Source organism: Lagopus leucura, unplaced genomic scaffold, assembly GCF_019238085.1.
Source record: "Lagopus leucura isolate 7727_CA_CO unplaced genomic scaffold, USGS_WTPT01 Super-Scaffold_73, whole genome shotgun sequence".
Classification (NCBI taxonomy): Eukaryota; Metazoa; Chordata; class Aves; order Galliformes; family Phasianidae; genus Lagopus; species Lagopus leucura.
In genome coordinates this window covers 71,369,651-71,392,336 of record NW_024962252.1, presented here as the reverse complement: position 1 = coordinate 71,392,336, position 22,686 = coordinate 71,369,651, and the positions used below count along the sequence as shown (strand labels likewise).

The window sequence follows — 22,686 nt, the reverse complement described above, 5'->3', positions numbered from 1 at the left end:
CTGCGCGCCCCCGGTCACGACTCCGGGCGCCGCGCGCTCCCGGCGGCTCCGCGGGGTTCGGGGGGGAGGCGGGGCGCGTGACGGGCCGCGGTGGGCGGTGCCTTCGTGCCTTCGTTCCGGCGCGGCCGAGACGGAAACTGCGGGCGGCGGAGCTACGGGGCGCTGCTGGGACAGCCGGAGCCGCCCGCAGCCGCTTGGTGGGGATTCCCGGCTGTTCCGGGCGGGGACCCTTCAGCCCTGCTCGGTTCGAGGCGCGCACGGCACCTCGCTGCCTGCCCTGGAGTGGCGGCTCCCTGAGGTGCCCGCGTCGTCGCTCAGATGCGGTGGAAGCAGAGGCGCTTTAAAGGAGTTCTGTCAGCGCCGCTGAATCGAAGTGACAGCCGCAGGCCTGAGGCTGCAGTAGTCGCAGATAACCCGAGCTAGAAGGATAATCGAGTCCAACCGAGGATCATCCGACCCCCGGCTCCACTCAGCACCACCCGAAGTTCAAACCCGATGCCTGAGCTGTCCAAGCAATATTCCAGAGTGTGCCATGCTCAGTTTTGAGCCCCTCAGTATGGGATATGTAGGGGGTCGAATGTGTCCAGAGAAGAGCAGTGAAGCTGGTGAAGGGACTGGAAAACCAGCACTTAGGAGCAGCTGGGGAAACTGCAGCTGTTCAGAGAAAGCAGGCTGAGGGGAGACCTAGATCCCCCCAGCTGCCTAAAAGGAGCTTGCAGTGAGGAGGGTGTTGGCCTCTTCTCACCTGGCAAGTGATGGGACACAAGGCAACAGCCTCAAGTTGCACCAGAGGAGGGTTAAGTTGAATATCAGGAAGAGTTTATTTCATAGTGAGGGTGGTCAAGCATATCAAGCATAGGAGCAGGCAGTATTTAAGAGATGGGTGGATATAGCACTAAGGTTTAGTACTGGGGCTCAGTAGGTTTGGTGGATAGTTGGACTTGATATTCTTTCCAACCTCAATCACTCTGTGTTTCTAAGTTTCTCTGCTTAGCTTCTCTCATTTGTGTTCAGCCTTAAGTTTCTTTTCATTTTTCCCACTTGGTGTTTAGAAAGAGACAAAGCATCTCTGTCCTACATAGGCATTTCAAATGTAATTTTTTCTGATACTGATAGTACTGCAACAGAGGCCAGGACTGCTTCAAGTGTTCAAACATGGATGCACCATCATTTTTTATGTTAGCATGGAGTTATTTCCTCTTCTATGCAGATGAAAAAATGAATTCTTCACAGGCAGCATTTAAAGATACTGCTCGAGAAAACAGCCTTCCATAGGCATAGTCAGGAAAGAGCAAAGATGCTAGATCAGGCAAATATGTAAATGAATGATGCAAGGGATGGAACACCTCCCCTTTTAAGGACAGATTGAGAGAGCTGGAGCTGTTCTGCCCGGAGAAGAGAATGCTCTGGGGAGACCTGAGAGTGGCCTTTCAGTATCTGAAGGGGAGTTATAAGAAGTAAGGGGACTGCCTCTTTATTAGAGTCTGTTGTGACAGGACAAGGGGAAGTGGTTTCAAACTGAAAGAGGGCAGTGTTAGGTTGGACATAAGTAATAAGTTTTTTTACAGTAAGGGTGAAGACCAGGTTGGATGGGGCCTTGGGCAGCCTGATCTCATATTAGATATTGAGGTTGGCAGCCCTGCCTGTGGCAGGGGGTTGGAGTTTGATGATCCTTGTGGTTCCTCCCAACCCAAGCCATTCTATGATTCTATAATTCTGTGATTTTTAGGGTGGTGAGGCACTGGCACAGGTTGCCCAGAGAGGTGGATGCCACGTCCCTGGAGACATTCAAGGTCAGGCTGGATGGGGCTCTGAGCACCCTGATGTAGCTCTAGGTGTCCTTGTTCACTGCAGGGGAGCTGGATCAGATGGCATTTAAGGGTCCCTTCCAACTCAAACAATTCTATGATTCTATGAAGCCCTTAAAGCTCTGATTCCACAGCCCTTTTACGGGACCTTGTGTCACAGTCCTGTGTGATTGACTGTGGGAGGTATGGCTCGACCAGATGGAGTCAAAATCAGAAAGAACTTTATTTTTGATTGCACTTCAGTGAATGCTGAAACTATTTGGAATGCCACAAATCCCTTCAGTGTGAAAATTCTTTAGTGTAGAACCCAGAGCTTTCTGTAACTGCAAACATTTCTTCACCCACAGTACTTTCTGAACCGTTCTGATTGAAGACAACAAATGACTCACCATAACATAAAGATATAAATGAATGTCTCAAGGACTAGCATGAGGAAGTAGTAAATAAGAAGATTTAAGAAAATAGACATCGGTAGGTTTAAAATTTTTTTTTATTGTGCTGCCAAGAGCCAAATTACAAGAAACCGCCTTACAGTTAAAAAAGTAAACAAGCAATCTGCTGAACCGCAGTGCACTCCGAGTGCCACATATGCATCTATTTTTCAGAAAATTATATCTGCATTTCTCTTACAAGAGCACAACAGGAACCAAAGTAAAAGAGTGTAATGGATACAGCACATAGGATAAATCATATCTTTAAAATAATAATAATAAAATAATAATAATAAAAAACATTTTACACCATGTCCTATATCCTGCTAATATTTTCAGAATATGGCCTTGATTGTAAAACAAAAGCAAGCATTTACAATTTCTGGATAAAGACTGCTTACTCTTATGCAAGGAATGGATGTCTTGTCTTGACAAAATCTTTGTAGTAAGTGGACAGAAACGTCTCTGTTTCAACATCAGATTAAGTACAAAACACTGGGGAGACCACATTTTTTCTTATTGGTGGTTGGAAATGGAAGTTACATAAGCAGAAAAAATGTTGACCCTTGATGATACACCTATTTTTTGCTTTGATGCAAACAGCTAGAACACCTTTTTGATATTCTAAAACAAACAAAAAAATTGTTAATCTTCAGATTAATAAATTAGGTCATTATAATAATAAATTAGGTTTTTTTTTTCTTTTCAGTTTTTAAAGTTCAGCAACCTCTGACCAAGTATTTACAACAATACTTGAGAGTTCCTTTACAAAAAATACATTTTCTTTTCACATTAAGCATACTGGGTATCTGTGTCTCTTATGACAAGCATTTGTAAAAGAAAAAAGGCAATGCACAAATGGGTAATTAGTATAAAAGTGCCAAGACCTGTTTGGAAAGTTAACATTGTATTATACAGCCAGAGTTATAAATGAGGCAAGCTACAACAAACTTCCAGCTTAATGTGGACAATATTCCAGTAGTTGTTTCAAACAATTGTTTGAAAAAAAACAAAACAAAACAAAAAAAGAAATAAAAGAAAGAAAGAAAAAAAAACCAATAGAAAATCCAGGAGCTGATGCTGTTATTCTATGGAGCTGATTAGTGCTGCATGTATATTGTCATCAGTGTCTCTAGCCAATGCATTCATTAAAAAGCCTTTTTAAGGCTAAGCAGGAAAAGAAAAATAAGAAACACCCTGAAATGTAGCAAGTAGCAAGAGCAACGCTTACTGCTATAATCGTGCACGTACTGTACACACGCAAACACAAGAGTGCACACACACACACACGCACACAAACACTTTCAAATCAAATCAAACTGTAGGTAGAATGAGATGCTCTTTTCTCGTCTTTTCTAAACTCACAAGTGATTAAGCACTGATATGGAATGCCTGTTTATCTGTTTTTGCTCTGGGTAAAATCTCTCTCAGATAAAAATACATTCAACAAGAAAAAAAAATAGAAAAAATATATACTGTATACATAGTATTTTATATATACAGTATATATACGTATAGTGTACATACACATGCATGTATATATACATACGTATACCTACATGCATTTGTATATACATATATATACACAAACATACAAATACTTTTTGTTGTTTTTAGCATAATTATATTTACATAAATATTCCTATAATGCTAAAGTTTAAAGAAGCATGATCTCCTTTTTTTCTGAGCTTCAAAAAAGGTGCTTGAGTAATATACAATTAAAATTAAGCAGCTTCCTAGCATGGAAGTAGTTTCTAAATCTGCATACCAGTAAATAAGAACATCAACAGGAAAAAAAAAAACAACAACAACCTTAAAACAGTCTCATTTTTACTCTCTTTTAAGCAAGAGCTTTGTCCAACAAAAAAATATTTTTCCTTCTCCTGTATGAACAACCAGAGATTGATATCAAATAACAAAATGAAACCACAACAGACAAACAAACAAACAAAAGCCCCTGGAACTGCGTGGTGTTCTTGACTTTTCCTTCCTTCCTTCAATACTGCTGTCAAAAGATCCAGTGCTCATTTCAGGAATTACTTAGGCCTCAGTCATTTGCTAACTCTGCCAAAGTCTGGCTAATCTAGCCAATCAGCTTTGAAGAAAACAAAAATAAAACAAAAAACAAAAAGCAGCACAAGGTGTAATTTTGTACATCCTTAATAAACCCACCCTTTATTTTCTGCTATAACCTTTTCCTTGCTATTTCATTAACTACTGCAGCTTCTCAACATATAGAAAAATATTTGCAGCTACACCACATCTGTGATGTGACAAATTCTGTTCTATGAGTATATTATTGTAGCAACAGCTGGAAAGAAAACGTCAGACCTTTTTATTTTTTTTTTTTTTTCACTTGGGGTTAGGATTTGCTGCAACAGATGCAATTTCAGAACAACAAGAAAAGCCACTGTCCTGCTGCTTGGTGGTATCTATTCATTTTCTTCTCCAGCCAAGCATGACCAGCTTTTCTCCTCTGAAACTTCCTTTAACCTCACTGCCTACCCCTAGCCCCTGATTCCCCCTCCCAAAAAACCTCTATAGCTATGTTACAAGCAAATACACCTTAACAAGTTTTAAAACTTTGGTTCTAAGAAAACACTTGGTCAGTTATCTCAAGGAAAAGTGGGAATGCTTTTTCTGGCACATTGCAGGAGTCAGAGCTCATCCCAGTAAGGTCTTAGAGCTGTACATGTAGTCACAAATCCAATACAATCCACTAAGCAAGTGCACGATTCTAGCTTTATTTTAATAGCAGACTTAGTCTCTTTCTCTCTCTCTCTCTCATTTTTAAATCCTTGGTAAGGGTGCAATTCTTCAAACTGTTTGATAGAAATTATCTGCCTGTAGGTTGTTCTGTTTCTGCATGCTGTAGAATCCGCTGTATCTTGAATCCGGGTCTGCAATTCTTAGCATCCTCTGAGAACTGTCCACCTGGACCATGGTACCTTTCTTGCAGTCCACATATACCAGTTGATTGTTTAGGCAAGATGGCTGTTAAGACAGAAAGAGAACACTGAATCAGTTAATTTTTTTCTGTATTCAACCCACTGCTAGCAGGTGTTTGTGGTACAAACCCATAAACACAAAGGGAAATCAAATTGGCAATGAAACAGTTTGGACTCATGCTAAGCTTGGTAAAGGTTTATGCCAAGCACAATGACAAACCAACAGCCTCTTGCAATCACTATTTTTCATCTTCTCAGTGAAGTTCGGGTATTCTTTTTTCCCAGTTAAACTGTTACCTACTAGTCTTCCACTATGCAAGGGCTTAAACTTGTTGCCTCAGAGGTGCAGGAGGTTGTTTCCAAGACTTTAATAGCCTCTTTATAGCTGATCATTTTTGAGAACATTTTGTTCTTGGTGACAGTATCACTAGGATAATGGGAGAGATTTCTTTTATTTTTATGTTTATTCAAGCAATTGAAGTTGATTATCTCCTCCGTTAAATGTGAGATTCTGTTACCTTAAGGAGCAATTCTATGGAAACCAGTTGACTCACAGGTAAGAGAAAAGAGTTTACAACAAAACAAGGAACAAAAACACAAAAATAAGGCCACATTTTACAATATTAAAGTGTTAATTAATGTGAAAAGAAGCGGGAACCAGCAGTAGTCAAGATCTCCCATTTATTTCCTAGACTAAATTTGAGAATGCATAGCAGAAGTGCAAAATCTCCTAGAGAACTGTGGAAAAACCTGTCACTCCTGACAGAGAAACAAGCAGTATATGTTTTCTTCAACAATGTACCCATCTTCTACTGGATCTGATGTATCATTGTCCTTTAAGTACCCCTTCTTTTAAAGCTCTTCAATAAAATGATCTTGTCCTGTATACTATTATAGCTTAGTACCGATGTATCGATTTTTAGATTAACATCAAATGTATACGTATTTTTTCTGCTTTCTCAGCATATTTAAATAACTACAAACTGCAAAACCTTTCTCCTGCAGCCATCATAGAGAAAGCAGAAAGAAAATCTGATGACATGCAGCTTAAAGGGTATTATAGAAAAGTAGTTCCATTTACGCCTTGGAAAAGTAGTTCCAATTCCCAAACTCCTAAAAACAACTAGAATTGTGGGAATATTTTTTCTCAAAACACTAAATTATTTTATTTCATTAGCATCAGGAAGATAAAAGAGATGAAAAGCTATATAGTAATGGTTTATAATATCAGTAACAACTCTGGAAAAAATGAAAGATATCCTCTAAAATAGTACACTTGAGTATTGAAAGTGCCATTTCATGTGACTGTGTTATCACTGGATAGGCTGAACAACAGTGTTGATATTTCTAGTGTAAATAAAATCTGTAATAAAAGTCTTTATTGGCTTCAAATTCATTAAACTTTTTGAAACCAATCAGTGATTTTATGTTAAAATTGTCCAATATAATGCAGTTATTAGAAAATGTGATGAACATTACTAGTATGTACAGTATCTGATGTTGGACAATACTTTGAAAGTGGATGGAAGTTTAGAAAACAAAACCTTTCTCCCAAGTGATGACTGCAGATGAGAACTGCCTACAATTATGTGCACACATATGAAGTTGGGAACATTTTTGGATTTTTTTTTGCTGAACTTGATTTCTATCCAGTCCCCACTCATCACTGCATCAAGCAGGACACTGCTGGCACTCATTCAATAATGAAAATAATTATTCAGGAGATTAAATAAACACCACCAGCCTCAAAGGTATAAAAAGGATTCAGGCTTAAATGAAAAAAAAAAAACTGAGTTCATATGATGTAAATTCAATTGCATCTCACAGAATATTCTAGTCAATTTCAGTTTTCAGAAAGGTGAGAAGCTGGAAATAGGCATGAATATGGCACCTTTGTTGGAGCTTTGTAGCAGGACACTGGAATCCACTGCTTTTTCTGATTGATGAGCAGAAAGACGATGATTACTAACAGCGCTATCGTGATTGGAATTGTCACCAAGGCAACAGAGCTAACTGATGCATCTTCACTGGGGTGCGGCCCACTTCCACTTCTGTATTCTCCCTGGAGATGATTCATGTCTGCAAGACAAATGTGGGCATTTGACATTAGTAATGATAAATGGGCCCCTATCCATAAATAACATAAAAGCCTCAGTCACAAACTTTGTCATTTTCATGAATTTGGACTTCTTCTCCTGAAATGTCCCTTTTTTAATATAAATTAGAATAACTGAAAGCTAGTAGTTTGTATAGTGACTATATTAGTCAGGAAAAGGCCATAAAAAAGAGGAAATTGGACGGAATCTAAAGGAGCAATAATAAGCAACTGTGACAGCTCAGTTGTATTCACTTCGTCTTATCTGATTACAACCAAATTCCCACTCAGAAAAATAATGCTGTATTTCTGTGCAGCAGAAAACCTGGTAGTCTTACAAGTTTTTTTTTTTTTTTTTTTTTTTTTTTTAATAATTTTTAATTTTTTTAGGCTGATAGAGCAGTTCAGTCCTGTCTGTTCTTGCCTGTTGAGAAATTATTACAATACTTGCATCACTCAGCCTGTGAAAACAGCTCACTGGCAGTCTAACAGACTCAGTTTTTCATGTAATTTCAAAGCACAATCATTTTCAATGGCAGTATTCCTACACAGTTTTCAGTGCACATTTAGAGTTTCTCAGCCAGGATAGACACAAGCCAACTCCCAACACCTCTGAAATGTAAAAATGTTGAAATTATAAACAGTGTAACTCTATACTTTTGTAAAATAGTTATATTTTGGATATCCTTTCTCCTAGCCACCAAGTAGTAGCATGCAATATGCATGTATGTTATCATACTTGGATGCAGAAAAAAAAATATACAAATTTTAATAGTCCTTCAATTAGAAAAAGTTAGCAAAGAGTGTGACATACAGTATTTTCCACTACCCTGCTGGGCAGTGTAGTTTTAAAACTAAAGATGGATTTACACCATTAAACAATTTTAACAGTCTTGTGCCATTACACCTGAAGTGTTCTGTTCCACAGCCATTTTTCTATGATATATTCAGTGTGGGACTCAAGAACATGGGGTGAGATTCTTAAGTGGCGTGCAGAATAGAATAAGGGGCAATGGACAAAGACACAGGAAGTTCCATTCAAACATGAGGAAGAACTTCACTGTTAGGGTGATGGAGCGCTGGAACAGGCTGCCCAGAGAGGTTGTGGAGTCTTCTTTTCTGGAGATAGTTAAGACTCATCTGGATACTTTCCTGTGCAACCTACTGTAGGGGATCTGCTTTAGTAGGGGGGTGGACCTGACAATCTCCCTTCCAACCTCTGCAATTCTATGAAGGCATCGTACGTTCTTCTGTTTTTATCTTTCAGTACAAGAATGTCAAATGGACCAAATCAAAGTTCATTGATGCCTATGGCATAATAGCATTCTGCTTTCTAGCTTGTGTATGAAAAAGACACTGCAGAAGCACTCCTCATTCACCAGTTTATCATATTTATAACTGTACAGAACTCTGTCATACCAACAAAGATGCGTCTTCCAAGCTGAAGATGTAATGATAACAAGATCAAATTGCTCAAGTATATTTTAACAGACTGAGTCCCCTTTGCTCAAAACAGTATAATAACAGAATAATATTCTCAGATAACCACCATTTGCAAAGCATCACACAGATGCTACCAGAATTGAAAAACAAACAAGGACATTAAAACATGGGGAACAGTCACAGATCTAAGTTAGCCCCATTTATATCAGATCTTACCTCTGTGGATGTGGATGATGTCATTTTCACTTGGTGTTGACCAGTTTGGCACTTCTAGTTCAACATCTCCTCGATGATTTGTCTTCTCAATAGGTATGTTAGTAGGTTCAGGTACATACATCTCTGAAAAATGAGATGAATGTCTTTCAAAATTACAAGTCTCTTAATTTTCTGGTGCTGCTCTTAATTCAGTAGATACATCTGGCTATCTGCAATGCTTTCTACTACAAATCTTTATTATTTATTTTAGAATTTTCTCTATTACAGCTATGGGATATGGTTTTAATTTGACATAAAATCTTCAATTTGTGTTTCCACTGTGTACAAGATTCATGCATGTTGTCATAATCATTATACTAATGTAAAAGGAATGATGTAGTCCTGTAAACAACTTTTTGCTTTTTAAAAAACCATTTCAGAATAGATGGCTAAGGCTTGGTTTGTGATGCTAAATATAAAAAATGCCAAGACAGGGCTACATCCTTCTGGCTGGTACATAGCTGACAATTTTTTTTTCCTCTCCTGTAGTTCCCAAAGTAGGAGAATTGAAAGAGATGCTACTGCTGAATTGTCCTGTCAGAAGTAGTTATTAGCTGACTCAGTAAGAAGGAAAACACCTGCAAAAATATGTCAGGAGTAGCATTAAAAAGCAGTTGCAGTTCTTATGTCCCTTGTGTCCACAGCTAAGACAATTTCATATTACATACATATCAAATTAAAATACATTAGTAATGAAGTATTTGAAAAGTAGTGACCTAGAAGGGACAGAAATATTAATTACTGGGCAAATACGCAGAAGTGCAGAACTATTCATTTTTCTACTTCATTAGTTTATTTTCATTACTTTGTATACCAACAGACAGCAGAACCAAAAAAAAACAAACAAAAAAACCCAGAACAACAATTTTTGAATCTGCAGTTCTTAGAGTAAGTAAAATTCAAACTATATGTTTGCACAATGTGCCTATCTGTTATTCATTTTCCTGAAGGCTAAATGTCTCCATGACATCATTCAGTATGGACTGACATTCAAAAAACAATAAAAAAAAACCTGACTGTCAGTCCTGGAAAAGAGCATTGCAATAAGCTAAGTTGTTACATCACATTACCTGGGCACATGGGACAGCAGCTTCCCTCCACATTGATGGGTTCAGCACAAGGCAGGGGTGGGCAGCTAACAGTGGAGCAGAGAGTCTGACCCTGCAGGCAGTAACAGTGCGTGCAGCTGTCGATGTCCCAGCGCTCCTCATCTGCGTATGTTTTTCCACTGAAGTGGCAGACCACTTTCTTTGGTACTGTATCTTCTGTTGAACAAAAACAGAGCAGTGTTGGGATGGCCTGTTGCACACAGATCTGATCTTTTCCCAAAATATAACAGTGAAAGAATAACTAAGAAAAAATCCCAGCTATAATTAAAAGACCCTCTCCACATCTCTCATAGATATTTCAGAAATACAATTTCTGCTTCTTTATGAAGTACATCACCAGCCCAAACTAATGCTTCTCCTCATGCAAGAGGCTAGAAGATGAATGACTGGGTCATGAAGCAGTGATATCAAAAGTACTGTGAAAATGATAAAACAAGAGAAACTTTTTTTCTTTTTTTTTGACTGTTTGAGACTCCTAACTCATCCTCCTCCTCTTTTCCTAGTAAATCCTATTTAAATCCTATTTAAAAAGAAAGCCAATCTACAGTTCTAATTACCAAGATTCAAGACAGACAAACTCAGTCTGGAATACTTCAAGACAAGACTAGGAAGGATGCCAAGAAGAAGGAAGCAACTCTTAAGTGATGTAACTAGAACAGTTTTGACTATTTATTATGACAAAACAGATAATAAGGGGATATGCTTATTCTTTGTAACCACATCAGTGGGATCTCCCACGAAAAGGGTAGCAAGTATGTTTTTTCGTGGTATTATATAAGTTGGAAATTGGCACAATTGTAACCCTCAAAAAAGTGAGGTTAGGTTCCACAACACTTTTTCCAAAGATTGAAAGCTACAAAACCAAAATTTTTTTCACACAGATTTTGACACATTATGCAATAGAGACCTAAATGTGATAAATAAAGTAGGTCTTGGGAAAGTACTCAAAACCAGCATTCATTTTCTTTTTAAACATTTAATACATCTTTATTTTAATGCTGATACCTACGCAAGTCTTTCAGACTGCCTGTATTATACCTTCGATTTCACTGAGAAGATGATCATGAATTGCTTAACTTAAAATGTTTATTTGCTGCTATAGCATTTTACAGATTATCAAACAAACAAAAAACAGTACACAGCAGAACCTCCAAAACCCAGACAGAACCTCATTTTCATCATAGCTTCTCAGTACCTTTTTCTGCTAGAGGCAGAAGTTATTATGAAGAAGCACGGTGATGCTGGATTTGCAGATTAAGCAGATAAGACAGCAGAACTAAAGAAACCCACTAAGCTGTTAGAGAAATACTGGTTTAATATCCATACAGATTACATATATAAATATGTCAGCTAGAATTACCTCCCATATATAAATACAAATCCTTAAATATTTTGGCCATCATTATAGATTTTATTTAGAGACAACATAAATAGATCAATATTATCTACAATAAAAAGGTTTGCAGTCAGCAGACCAGTGTCATGTATCTGGACACAGTAAATTCAAATGCAAAAGAAGACTACTGAGTACTACTGAGAAAATACTAATGAAAGCATCTGAAAAGCTTAAAAGTTCCAGAGGTCCTTGAATTGGGCATCCATGTGTCCATGGATGTAATTTCAAGTAGAAGATTTCTATATGAATATGGGATGTAGGAAAGTAAGAGTGGGAGGAAAAAGTGGTCAAAAGCTGCAAAAACCATACAATTTCCATTTAAAAATGATTATTTTTGTGTTAAAAGTGTTCATGAAGAGGCAATGAAGACCTGTTTAGGTTAGGATGGCAAGGGACAGAGCGAGAAGCACAGCTGGAGTAGTTCTCTATTTCTTACTCTTAATCCAGAACTAAAGCTGAGCACTCCCTGTTCACCCTGGGCTGACCTACTCCCATAAATGTTACCTTGCCCCACTCAGGACAGCTTCTTCAAGTCTGCAGCCCTGTTGGCTGGATGGCTGGAGAAGTCCTTTAACTTGCTTAGGTTTCATGAGTTTATGTAGAACACAACAAAATTTAATACACATAGTGTTTTTTTTTTTTTTTAGAAAAGTGAACAAAGATAAACTCAGAGTACAGTCTTGCACCTTTGAATCTTTAAAGGAAGATCCTGTGCATATATCCTGCTTGATGTCCATATCTATAAGACTATAAACCCAGCATAAAGATGAAGGCTACCACATCAACAAGCACTCAAGAAGAGTGGAAACAAAGGAGAAGTACAGTGAGAAACCCACATGGAAAAATGCAGTTCAAAAGACAGTGTGCAGCTCTACTTGTCTTTTCTCATATTTCCTCTAACTTCACCAGGAAATCAAACACATCTGGTAAACATACAAAGTCAACGCTGTTTTGTGCATAAGAGTAATCTTCTCACTCATCAAATGGACATCCCTTTATCCTCTCTAATGTAGATGGTTATTTTTCCTAATTAATATCTCTTTGCACAAGAAAGAAAAATATTGAACACAAGGTGAATTTGAGAATTCAGAAAACAACAAAGCATCCAAGGCCTGCAAGATTTTGGATTTAAATCTGTGCTGACTTGTTAGACATGAACAAGATCTGGATCCAGAAAGAAGTAGAATAAAAGATAGTGCTAAAATCCAGCATCATTTTTGAAATTTCAAACAATGAAGAAGTCTTGTTATAACTACTTGTTACTACTAAACACTTCATCAGCTATTACATGAAAATAGGAAGGAAGAACCTCTACCAAGATGTTCTTCACAGTTCTCAAGAAATAAGCAGAAAAGTGAAAAACACAAAGGTTTTATTCTCCATTCTTTGAAATTTCACATGGTTCTCTTTATCACCTGAAGTTGTAATCTTTTATCTGCGGTACTGCATATCTTGATACAACATATATGTTATCAGTCAGATCCTCCACTAAATCCTCAAGTCTGTATGAAAATTATATCGTCATATTCCTGCACTTGTACCTTGAAACTACAGATAATGATCCTCAAAGCTCCCTATGCAGATTTTAATCTTCAGTTCAGCAGAAGGCACAAATGGCTTTTCCCCAAAACAGGAAAACATATTTCAATTTGGAAATAAAACTTTCTCATTCCCAAGGAAGGGGTAGCAAGTTACGGACTATTTTTATTTGCTCACCAATGCAGTAAGGACAACACTGTCCCTTTCTCAAAACAGGTCTCTCACAGGATACCGGTGGGCAAGACTCAGAATAACATCTAATTACACCATCCATGCAGATGCAGCTGGTGCAGACATTAGGCTTCCAGGATTCAGCTGTCAGAAAAATATCTCCCTCATCATTTTTGCAGTAACTGGGCATGCTCACATTGCTTGACAAAGAAGGCTGAAGAGGCTCGTCTGTAAATATAAAAAATTAAGTTAGTTAACTTACAGTAGCTAACTTCTTTGATATTTCTTCTACATAGGGCTCATTCTTGTCATGGTTGCCAGTTCAGTACTTGCAGTTCATAAATCTCATTATATGCTCTAGAAAAAAGTTGATGTAAACCTTTACTGAGTTTACTCAAGAAAAACTAAAAAACAAACAAACAAAAAGATAGTGAAATCATGAAATGATCATTGTCAGAAGCAGCCTCTCAGAAAGGGACTCTGAATGTTCTAAATGGAGTGGCGTATAGGAATTCATCTTAAATCAGATATATTGAATTTTAAGCCTAAAAGCTGAATCCTAGAATCAGTTCCAGGCCTTCTGTGATGAAAAGTCAAAAGCTATTATGCTGCTATCATCTTCGCCAGACTTATAGGAGATAATTATAAGCTGTGGAGAAGCAGATGGAGCTTGATCAGGCTTCATCTTGATGCTGATGTGTCAGCTTTGATTCTCAGGCACTCACAGGGGAGATATTTCTGCAATGAAGCTGTATCTTAACAGACATTATAGATCCCAAACTATGAGTGCAGGTACAGAGAGCACATAAAAAAGAAGATAAAAAGATTCATAAGGGGACTCAGATCAGGTTCTCAATCTAACTATGCAAAATAGGAGACTAAGCTTCTCACACAGCCAGTGAAGAAGGATGAACTTCTCCAAACATTTATTTATGTGTATTTTGAAGATAAACAAAAAAAAATGTTCATGGTTAATAATTGGAAAAATGGTTGTTGGGAGAACAGGCTAACATTTTAGCTTAAAAAAACCTCGCCAGGAAAAATAACAACTCCCAAACCAACAAACACTCTGTGTAACAAATGGCAAAACCTAGTTTGTTTAAGTAAAGCAAATCCTGTTACCTTCTTGACACTGTGAGGCAGTCTACTGCTGGGCAGTAACGGTCTGATATTAGCAAGCTGCCTTCAAGTCACTCTCAAATCATATCAAGTGAGGATAAAAACAGCAAATTTTCTTTTGTGACCAAGTCCCAAATATCCAACCCTTACAGTATTAACTTTCCCTCAGAGAAGGTGTCCAAACTTCCACCAGCAGATGAGATAACTATTGCACACAGTCAAATTTTGCAATTGAAATGGGAGGACTGCAGGCTTAAACTCCAAAATGCTAAAGGAAAAAGGGAAAACAACAACCAACTGTGCACACACTGAAACAACTAGTATTCATAACATAAATTCTAAAATCAAGAAAAGACTGATAAAAACTAGCTGTCAATATATACCTGGGCACTGAGGACAGCAGGAGTCCTGTGTGCGAGTGGGGTTTTGACAAAGAAGAGGAGGACAGACTTCAGTCTCACACAGGACTCGTCCACTGTGGCATGTACACTGTGTGCAAGAATCAATGTTCCATGTTTCTCCTTCTACGAAGTATTCCCCACCAGGAGCATGACAGATTGATGGACTAGTGAGCTCTGGCTTCTGCACAATTATTTCATCTGGAAAAAACAGAATTAGAAGATAAGAAAAATCAACTGTGATTCCAATGATTAAAACATATACTCAACCTTTTATTTCTTGCTGCTATTATAAAAAAAAATTAGGATTAACAAAACCAGCTATAAATCCACTCTTAAAGAAACTCTTTTTTAACTTTGTGTCACTCACTTGTATCTCACGGAAAATGTAAAAAAGGTGAAAATGGAACACTTTGGGAACCAATTTGAATAAATGCTGGTGTGAGAATCCTTCTTGTTTTTTGGCTCAAAGCTTGCTTCCTGAGGTTCTTCTTGTGATAGGACTCTGAATGATTTGTTGAGGAGGCAAGTGATGGATGCTACCCGTGTGACAATCGATATCGCTTTGGGAACATTTGAAAGCCCCTTCTTCCAGAGCTGCTTGCTCTGTAGAAGAGCGGAAGAGAGTGCTCAGGAGTGTTCACAGGTGGAAGATCTGGCCTGTGACTAAAGTGCTCCAGCTTGGTATGGGAGGCTGGGGAATGATGCCATTGTATCCTGTGAAGGCAAGATACAAGTTGGTGCCTCCCTGCTTCCTCTTATCTGCTGGCAAGGCCAGGAAGATAAGAACAAAGGAATTTCCTGCTGAGGTCCCAGAGCCAGAAGCTGCCACTCCAAGGAGAGCTGACTCAACCACCTTGGGTTTGAGCTGTCACTCAAAGGAGAGCTGACTCGACCACTTTGAAAGCATTGAAAAGGGGCCATCATCGCCATGGTTGTCGTTGTCAATAGAACAACTCTGCCCGATGACCCACCACTACTGAAGATCAAAGACGGAACTACGAACTTCGCTGGATCCATGGTGGTGACTATGTCCCTCTTGCTTCCTATAAAGACTCCTTGCTTCTTCTTTTCTATCTTTTCTATTATCCTCCTTCCCTTCCCCATTACCCTAATTCATAATAGTGTCTGTCCTCCCCTTCCCCATTTCCCTGATTAAGATTTGTAATAAACTGGTCAGACTAACATTTGAAACGTTTCTTAATCTCACGCCAGGTATATAGATAATAAAAGAACCTCCTCTCCCTCCTATAAATTGGAGTGAGACAGCTGGTTAATATACATCAGAGATAACCAAGTATTCTTGGAATTTTGGAAAGAAAGCAAACCAATCTACAACATAGAAATTCCAAGAGACAACTGTCATTTTCTGAAAATGTATTCAAATTGCACAATTTTTTAATTGCTAAATATTAACATAAATGCAATTCCTGAAAGGATGGATAAGCACGTTTGTAGTCTGGGATTTGAGAAGATTCAACTGCCTATGATAAAATTCTGATGTGACTTGTGCCTCTAACATTCAATGCCAGACTAAAAGCAAAATCTGATAATCTCCATCTGTAGCTCCTAAAAAATTAAAAGCACTTAACAATGGAAATATGTCACTGAAAGATTGTTTCATAAAGAAAACTTAAAAGTTAAAAAAATAATCTGCATTAATGACTGAAGTAAAAACAGTACCCAAGATGATTCCAGTGAGTACACTTTAATTTTCAGTGACTATCTCACCAAATTAATCTTAGCTCTTTTTCACACAATTAGTTACATTAATCCTACAGCCCTAGCCAAAGACTCATCCAGCCTGGATTAGAAATCCAGGCAGTTAGAGAATGGATCTGATCTCCTTCAAGTCTTCCAACCATGAGGACATTCAAATAATGGGGGAGTACCCTTCACCAATGGGTGTTTTAAAAATAAAAAAGAGACCTGCCTTGCATTTAGACAGTGTTTAAGCAATTACTATCAGTGAAATTCTGCCATGGACTACACTTGCACAGCCTGGTTAAAAAAGTTCCCACTGTACATAATGGATGAATTTCGAAACAACAACTTTGTGATATTTTCTAATAAATTTACATAGATGACAGGTTGGCATGCTGGTTGCTGTGGACCTGGCATGAGCCAGCAAGCTTGCTCCATGTTCTGCATATAGGAATCAAGCTCCCCACGTAGCATGCTTTATTCAGTTCCATGAGCCATGAGTTTAACCTGTTGCAATGTGAAGCTGCAGGGTTGTCAGTGCATATTGCTCTTTGGCCTCAATTCAACCCAACTGATGTTGGACATTAAGAACAAGCTCCCCCAGAATTCCTGTGCTGTGAAGAGAAGGGATTAAAAAGTGACCCAGGTAATGATCAGTATCCGTAAACCATTTCCTGTAGTTCCCTCTCTCCTGTTTTTGTCATTTGGATAGCCCAAGGCTAACACAGTGCATGTGCTTCTCACCACATTCTTAATAACGCTGATTTGTCTGATGAATTAAGTCTGTGCCCTTTGCTCTGTGGCATCCTCATAGAAGATGCCCAGTTCCATCACTTGCTTTCTCTTCTGCAGAATGACAGGTAGAGCTCAAGAAAATAGACTCAGGCTGATCTTTTCCTGTTCAGAAAGTACTTTAATATTTTTTCCTTAAGGGAATTAACTAATCTATCAGTGATTAGCTTATGTTACCTTTTTCCCATTGCATACATTTCTGAACAGCAAATAGTAGCATTTTACCACACTTGAAGTGACAGCTAGTCTGCTGCCCTGTCACTGTCTGACTTATTTCAGCTGGAACAATCTATTACATTTTATGCAAAAAACATCCAGTCAGGCAAGCTTTGCATTAAGTTCTTTGCAAAGTCACAGCCTATATACTGATCATAATCATAAATGCCTAACCAGAGTACTGCTGTATATACGGCACTGCTTACAGCTCCCTTACCAGTATTGGTATTGATATATTATTGCAATTGAGTTGCTGCAAATGTGCAATTACTAGATTCCTGATGGAGTAACTAGCAAGGCAAGCACGTAGTCTTTCTGAGAAGCATGGTTCTGCAAAACGCTAGAAGTTAATGGCTTTCTAAATCTTGCAGGAAACCTGGAGCTTTCCTTAAGAACTGGTACAATCCACTTGAATCTCATAATATATAGAAACATGGTTTTGATGAGTGTTTTAGCAAAGTATTTCTTGTTCTGTTGAAAACCAAATGTGAAATTGAGCATAAACAACTTTTTCAGTCTGAAAAGAGATTTCTAAGAGCTGCCACTTCCCTAAAGGAAGTAGGCTAAAAGTGTGATTTAAAACCACATCAGGACTGCTAATTATTTATGTTAGATACGTTTGACTGTCATGCTCACAACCTCACAAACGCAACTGCATTCCTATCTGTAGAAAGCCATGATATTCATTTAATAGCATCAGAGTGGAATCAATACACTGCAAACTAAAATCAGAAGTGCATAGCAAACAAACAAAAAGCCTTGGAGAAAGAGAACCCCTCAGAAGGAAATTTGGCTATATTACTCACAGGTAACAAACTGAAAGAAACTAATCTCTGGTTGCCCTAGCACTGTATGCGTTTGCACCAAGTATGGCTTTGCTTGCACAGAAGCTAGATGACAAGTACCCTGAAAAGACCAAAGAATGTTAGGCAGAGAAATCTAGGTAGATACCGTATCTCTAGGACCATACCTGGACTCTACTGGGATAACACTGCACTCTGGTGTGGCAAAAATCTTACATACAAACTGATAAAACCAGCCAGATGCTTAATAATGGGAGAGAAGGAAGCAAGTAAAGGATGGATCCTCAAGTGTGCATAAATAGTGGGAGTAACTTTCTTCATGTTTCCAAGTAAGCTAACAATTTCATTAATGGTTATCATTAATAAGATGCTAAAGGGAAATTGCTCAGCCTCAGTAAGCACTGCTAAATTACTTAGTATTAGGAATAGCTCTGTAAAACAACTGTGCCAAAAGCAACACCATGGCACAGGAACCACAGACACTGTGTCCAGTCTCAATAGTGGGAGCAAGTGGTATATGCAGAGAGAGGGTGAAAGGCAGATCAACCTTTTGCAATCCCATATCCTTTTGAGGACTATGTTTTTCTAATTACAGCTGGGTGCAAAATGGATTGGAGATATTCGCTGAAGCAGTCTGAAGAGATCTACTGTCTAGGGCTGCTCAGCCTGGAGGAGAAGGCTCCAGGGGAGACCTGAGAGATGCCTTTCAGTACCTGAAGGGGGGTACAAGAGAGAAAGAGACAGACTGTTTATAGCAGGACAAGGGGAAATGGTTTCAAACTAAAAAGGAGGTGATTTAGATTGCATATGAGGAAGACATTTTTTTACAGTAGGGGTGGTGAGGCACTGACACAGGTTGCCCAGAGAGGTGGTGGATGCCCCACACATGCAGACTTTCAAGGTCAGGCTGGACAGGGCTCTGAACACCTGATTTAGCTGTAGGTGTCCCTGTTCATTGCGCGGGAGTTGGGTTAGATGGCCTATAAGGGTCCCTTCCAATTAAAAAGATAATATGATTCCATGATCTTATGACGTCCTAGAAAGGATACACTCTTCAGTCGCTTTCAGAAAGAGAATTTGGCTACATATTTTGTTCCTAAGATTTTCTGTTCTTTTCAAGGGATTTGAAACCATTCATAATTGCTTGAATCATGCAAGTGATTTCTTACTATTTCATTATTCTTATTATCACCATGCGCCTTGTTCCTACTTGTAACATGACTTATGATCAAGTCATAGACAATATAACGCTATTACAAATTAAACTATTCAGCATATAAATTACTGCAGGAATCAATCTGAAGGTGGAGGGAATTACTCATCATCTGTCCACATTCTAAAATTGTAAAGTTCTTTCATAAATGTTTTCCATTTTATCACTTCTTATTACAATTATATTGGAATGCAGCATTTATTGTACTGGTCTTCTCCCTGAGAGAATTAGAATTATTTTCTACCACTGGTGGTAGTGGAACATTCCTTCAGAACAGAATCATCATGTTCAATTGCCAAAGACATCTCTTTAAAAGCCTACTCCTCTGAGGAGCTGACAGAGAGGTGAATTTTAATAAAATTACACTTTAAAATAGAAAAGATAATGCTTATAACATCTTATTATATTTGCTATTATTGCTAACATAAACAGGAAACTAAACTGTTTAAGGATTTCAGTGTATCAAATATTAACATATTAGGACCTACAACATGCACATGTTTCATATACGCAAGTAACCACTTTTCAGATGTTAGATCTCAATGAAAGCCACTCACAATGTTCTAATTGGACATAGAAAGCTTCATTTATACTTACTACAGAATGAGTTTTCATGCATTAGGAAAGACCACACATATGTGAAAACAAGCTCAACCACAAAGAACATGCAAGACAGCATGTTACCTGGACACGATGGGCAACACTGCCCTGGATGTATGGTGGGGTTGCCACAATTAGGAACAGGACAGGTGATCAAGGCACACATTTCCCGTCCGTTGTGACAGTAACATTCCCTGCATCCATCGTGCCAACTCTCTTCGTTTTCATGTCGGCGCCCATCCACTGACAGGCAAGAGCCTGTTTTAAGTGGAGGCATAAGAGAAGCAGTTGCCTCTGCAAGAAGTCAAAAGAAAATGTAATTTTCTAATAAGCATGTGTTGCTTAGAAAAACATAAATACTGTATGCCTGGCTTGCATTTATTTTTAAAGTATGTAAGAGATCAAGTTATTAATAAATGTATCATTTATATTTAGAAATAAAGTAAACTTGAGACATACGAAGTAATTATTGGTATACTGGAGGCCATAGTAAGACATAGTAGAATTTATTTCCTTGAAAAATACGATCAATTATTTCTGTTGTGCTTAACACTGTCTTTAATCATGCAGTAATGCAGTACTGGCTAAACAATGTAAGGAAATGATAGAAAACATAAGGCATATTTAAAATTAAACAGAATAGTTTTAGATATTATCTGTAACATGAGTACCAAATATCTGGTAGAATATAAAGGTATTTACAAGAGTTAAGGATGGCTCCATATGTACCATTAATTAAAAAAATTCCAAGCACGTTCTAATAGGGCCATACCAGATACTGGAAATATTTCATAAGCCACTACCTACAATAAATTACTTGTGTTAGTTATTATAAATGATGTTTGGAAGATGGCTGCTCTGACATTTTTATCCCTCATTCCTGGGTTTTATTGAGATGAAAATACAATTGTTTGGACTGCTGTGTTACTTGCTCTCAGCCAGAACAGGGAGGCTTTTGGCCTAGGGAGGATAAAGACTCATTTGGATCTTAAGGGGTATTTAAGTGCAGAAGGACTCGGCCTCAATAAATTCTCTGTTAATCAGTAGTGAATTTAGATCCTAACAATCCCTCACCAACATGATGGATCATCATCATGATGGAGGATTTTGGGTCAGTTTGCCAGTGAACTGACTTGCTTTCAGTGATACATCATACACTTACATATGTAAAGCTGCTGTATTAATATGCTTGTCAATTATTCATTTAAAAAAATAGTGCAGAATGAGAAGAATTGTTAAAATGTGTTTCTAGTTAATTAAAAAAAATAATCACAAACCCATCACAAAACTAACAGCACTCCAGCTGTGGTGGATCTACCAGTGGTGGCCTAGGAATGACAAGCAGATGCTATGAAGTGGGTTTGCTGCACATCATTTGAATAAGAACTCAGTACACAGATATTGCACTACCATGCTGTTTTGTGACATGTAGAAAATATCCAGAGGTATGGCTGAAAATAAACTGAGAATTATATAGCTTACAAGGAAAATACAAGTCAGGAATGTTACACCACTGCAGAAAAGGCAAGTTCAGCCTAAGGTACTGTATGGGAGCATCGAACATTCAAATGCAGCTCTACAATCTGTACCAGTGGGCATTTTTTTTGCTGCTGCAAAAGTGCAGTATCCAGTTTCAGAACTGTGAATAGGGATCACAAGACCTGGGTTTTGTTCACTTTGAAAATAATACATTTAGGAGTCTCTAATTGCAAACCCTTAAATATTGCCAGAGTTCTAAAGGGAAAGGTGAGAAATTGTTCCCTGAGTCTGTTGAACTTAAGAAAATAAGTAGATGGTTAAATTCCTAGAAAGGATGATGAAAATACAAGAAAACTCATCTTGAAGTGTCTCGTATTGGTAACCACATGAAAACATAAGTTAGAGAGTAGAATTTTTTTGTATTTTTTTTTTTTTTTTTTTTTTTTTTTTTGAGATTGGAGGTTCTTAAGAAGTGAAATCATAGACAAAAATCTGTTGAGGATTATCCAGATACACTTGGCATTATGTGAGGGTAGAGAAATGGACTCGTCTTTTTTTGGAGGACTATCTGATCTCTGTATTTCTACGGTTCTACTTGTATTTACTCCAGCATAAGTTAATTCCAGAAGAGGCAGATTAGAAAGTGGAGCTAATTCACAAGCAAGTTACTTACCAACTCTCTCACCCTACTTAGGAATTTTGGATCAAAGTTTTAACGACTGCTGGCTTCCCTAGAACATACTGATGGTTGCCCTAGCTATTCGTGGATGAGTTGCTAATGATTACATAATTTAAGGGATAGTTCATGATGATCCAGTATTTAATCTCACAATATTTTATTTTTACTAATAAAACAGAATACATTCCAGGGGGCAGTGTGAGAAATCTTTTTTTTTTTTTTTTTAGACACGGGAGTGTGAGATCAATATTTGGAAACACCAGCAGTGAAAAACATCCAAGGTAATAATGAAACTGAAGTATGGACAAATCTGTGAAGTATCTCAGCAAATACCCATAGGCTCTGAAATCTCATGGAAGTATGTATTATTGTGAAAATTTTATATTTAAGAATTTCTGACATTAGCCTATTAGAATTTTACATAGATTTATGGTACAGCATTTCAATTCTTACAGGTTCCGTATAACATCCCTTTGATCTGGCTTCCA

General features: G+C 38.0%; 1 protein-coding gene across 1 annotated transcript in view; it reads right to left on the bottom strand.

Annotated features, from left to right (window-relative positions):
- Positions 1 to 3,815: 3,815 nt before the first annotated feature.
- The window catches only part of CRIM1 (cysteine rich transmembrane BMP regulator 1), a 164,604-nt gene continuing 145,733 nt past the window's right edge, over positions 3,816 to 22,686 (bottom strand). The window contains exons 11-17 of the mRNA XM_042883649.1: positions 20,125 to 20,334; positions 14,698 to 14,913; positions 13,202 to 13,423; positions 10,051 to 10,245; positions 8,942 to 9,064; positions 7,079 to 7,266; positions 3,816 to 5,233 (exon numbers count right to left, since the gene is read on the bottom strand). Coding sequence (XP_042739583.1) covers positions 5,057 to 5,233; positions 7,079 to 7,266; positions 8,942 to 9,064; positions 10,051 to 10,245; positions 13,202 to 13,423; positions 14,698 to 14,913; positions 20,125 to 20,334 — 1,331 coding nt within the window. The 3' untranslated portion in view covers positions 3,816 to 5,056. The remainder of the gene's footprint in view (positions 5,234 to 7,078; positions 7,267 to 8,941; positions 9,065 to 10,050; positions 10,246 to 13,201; positions 13,424 to 14,697; positions 14,914 to 20,124; positions 20,335 to 22,686) is intronic.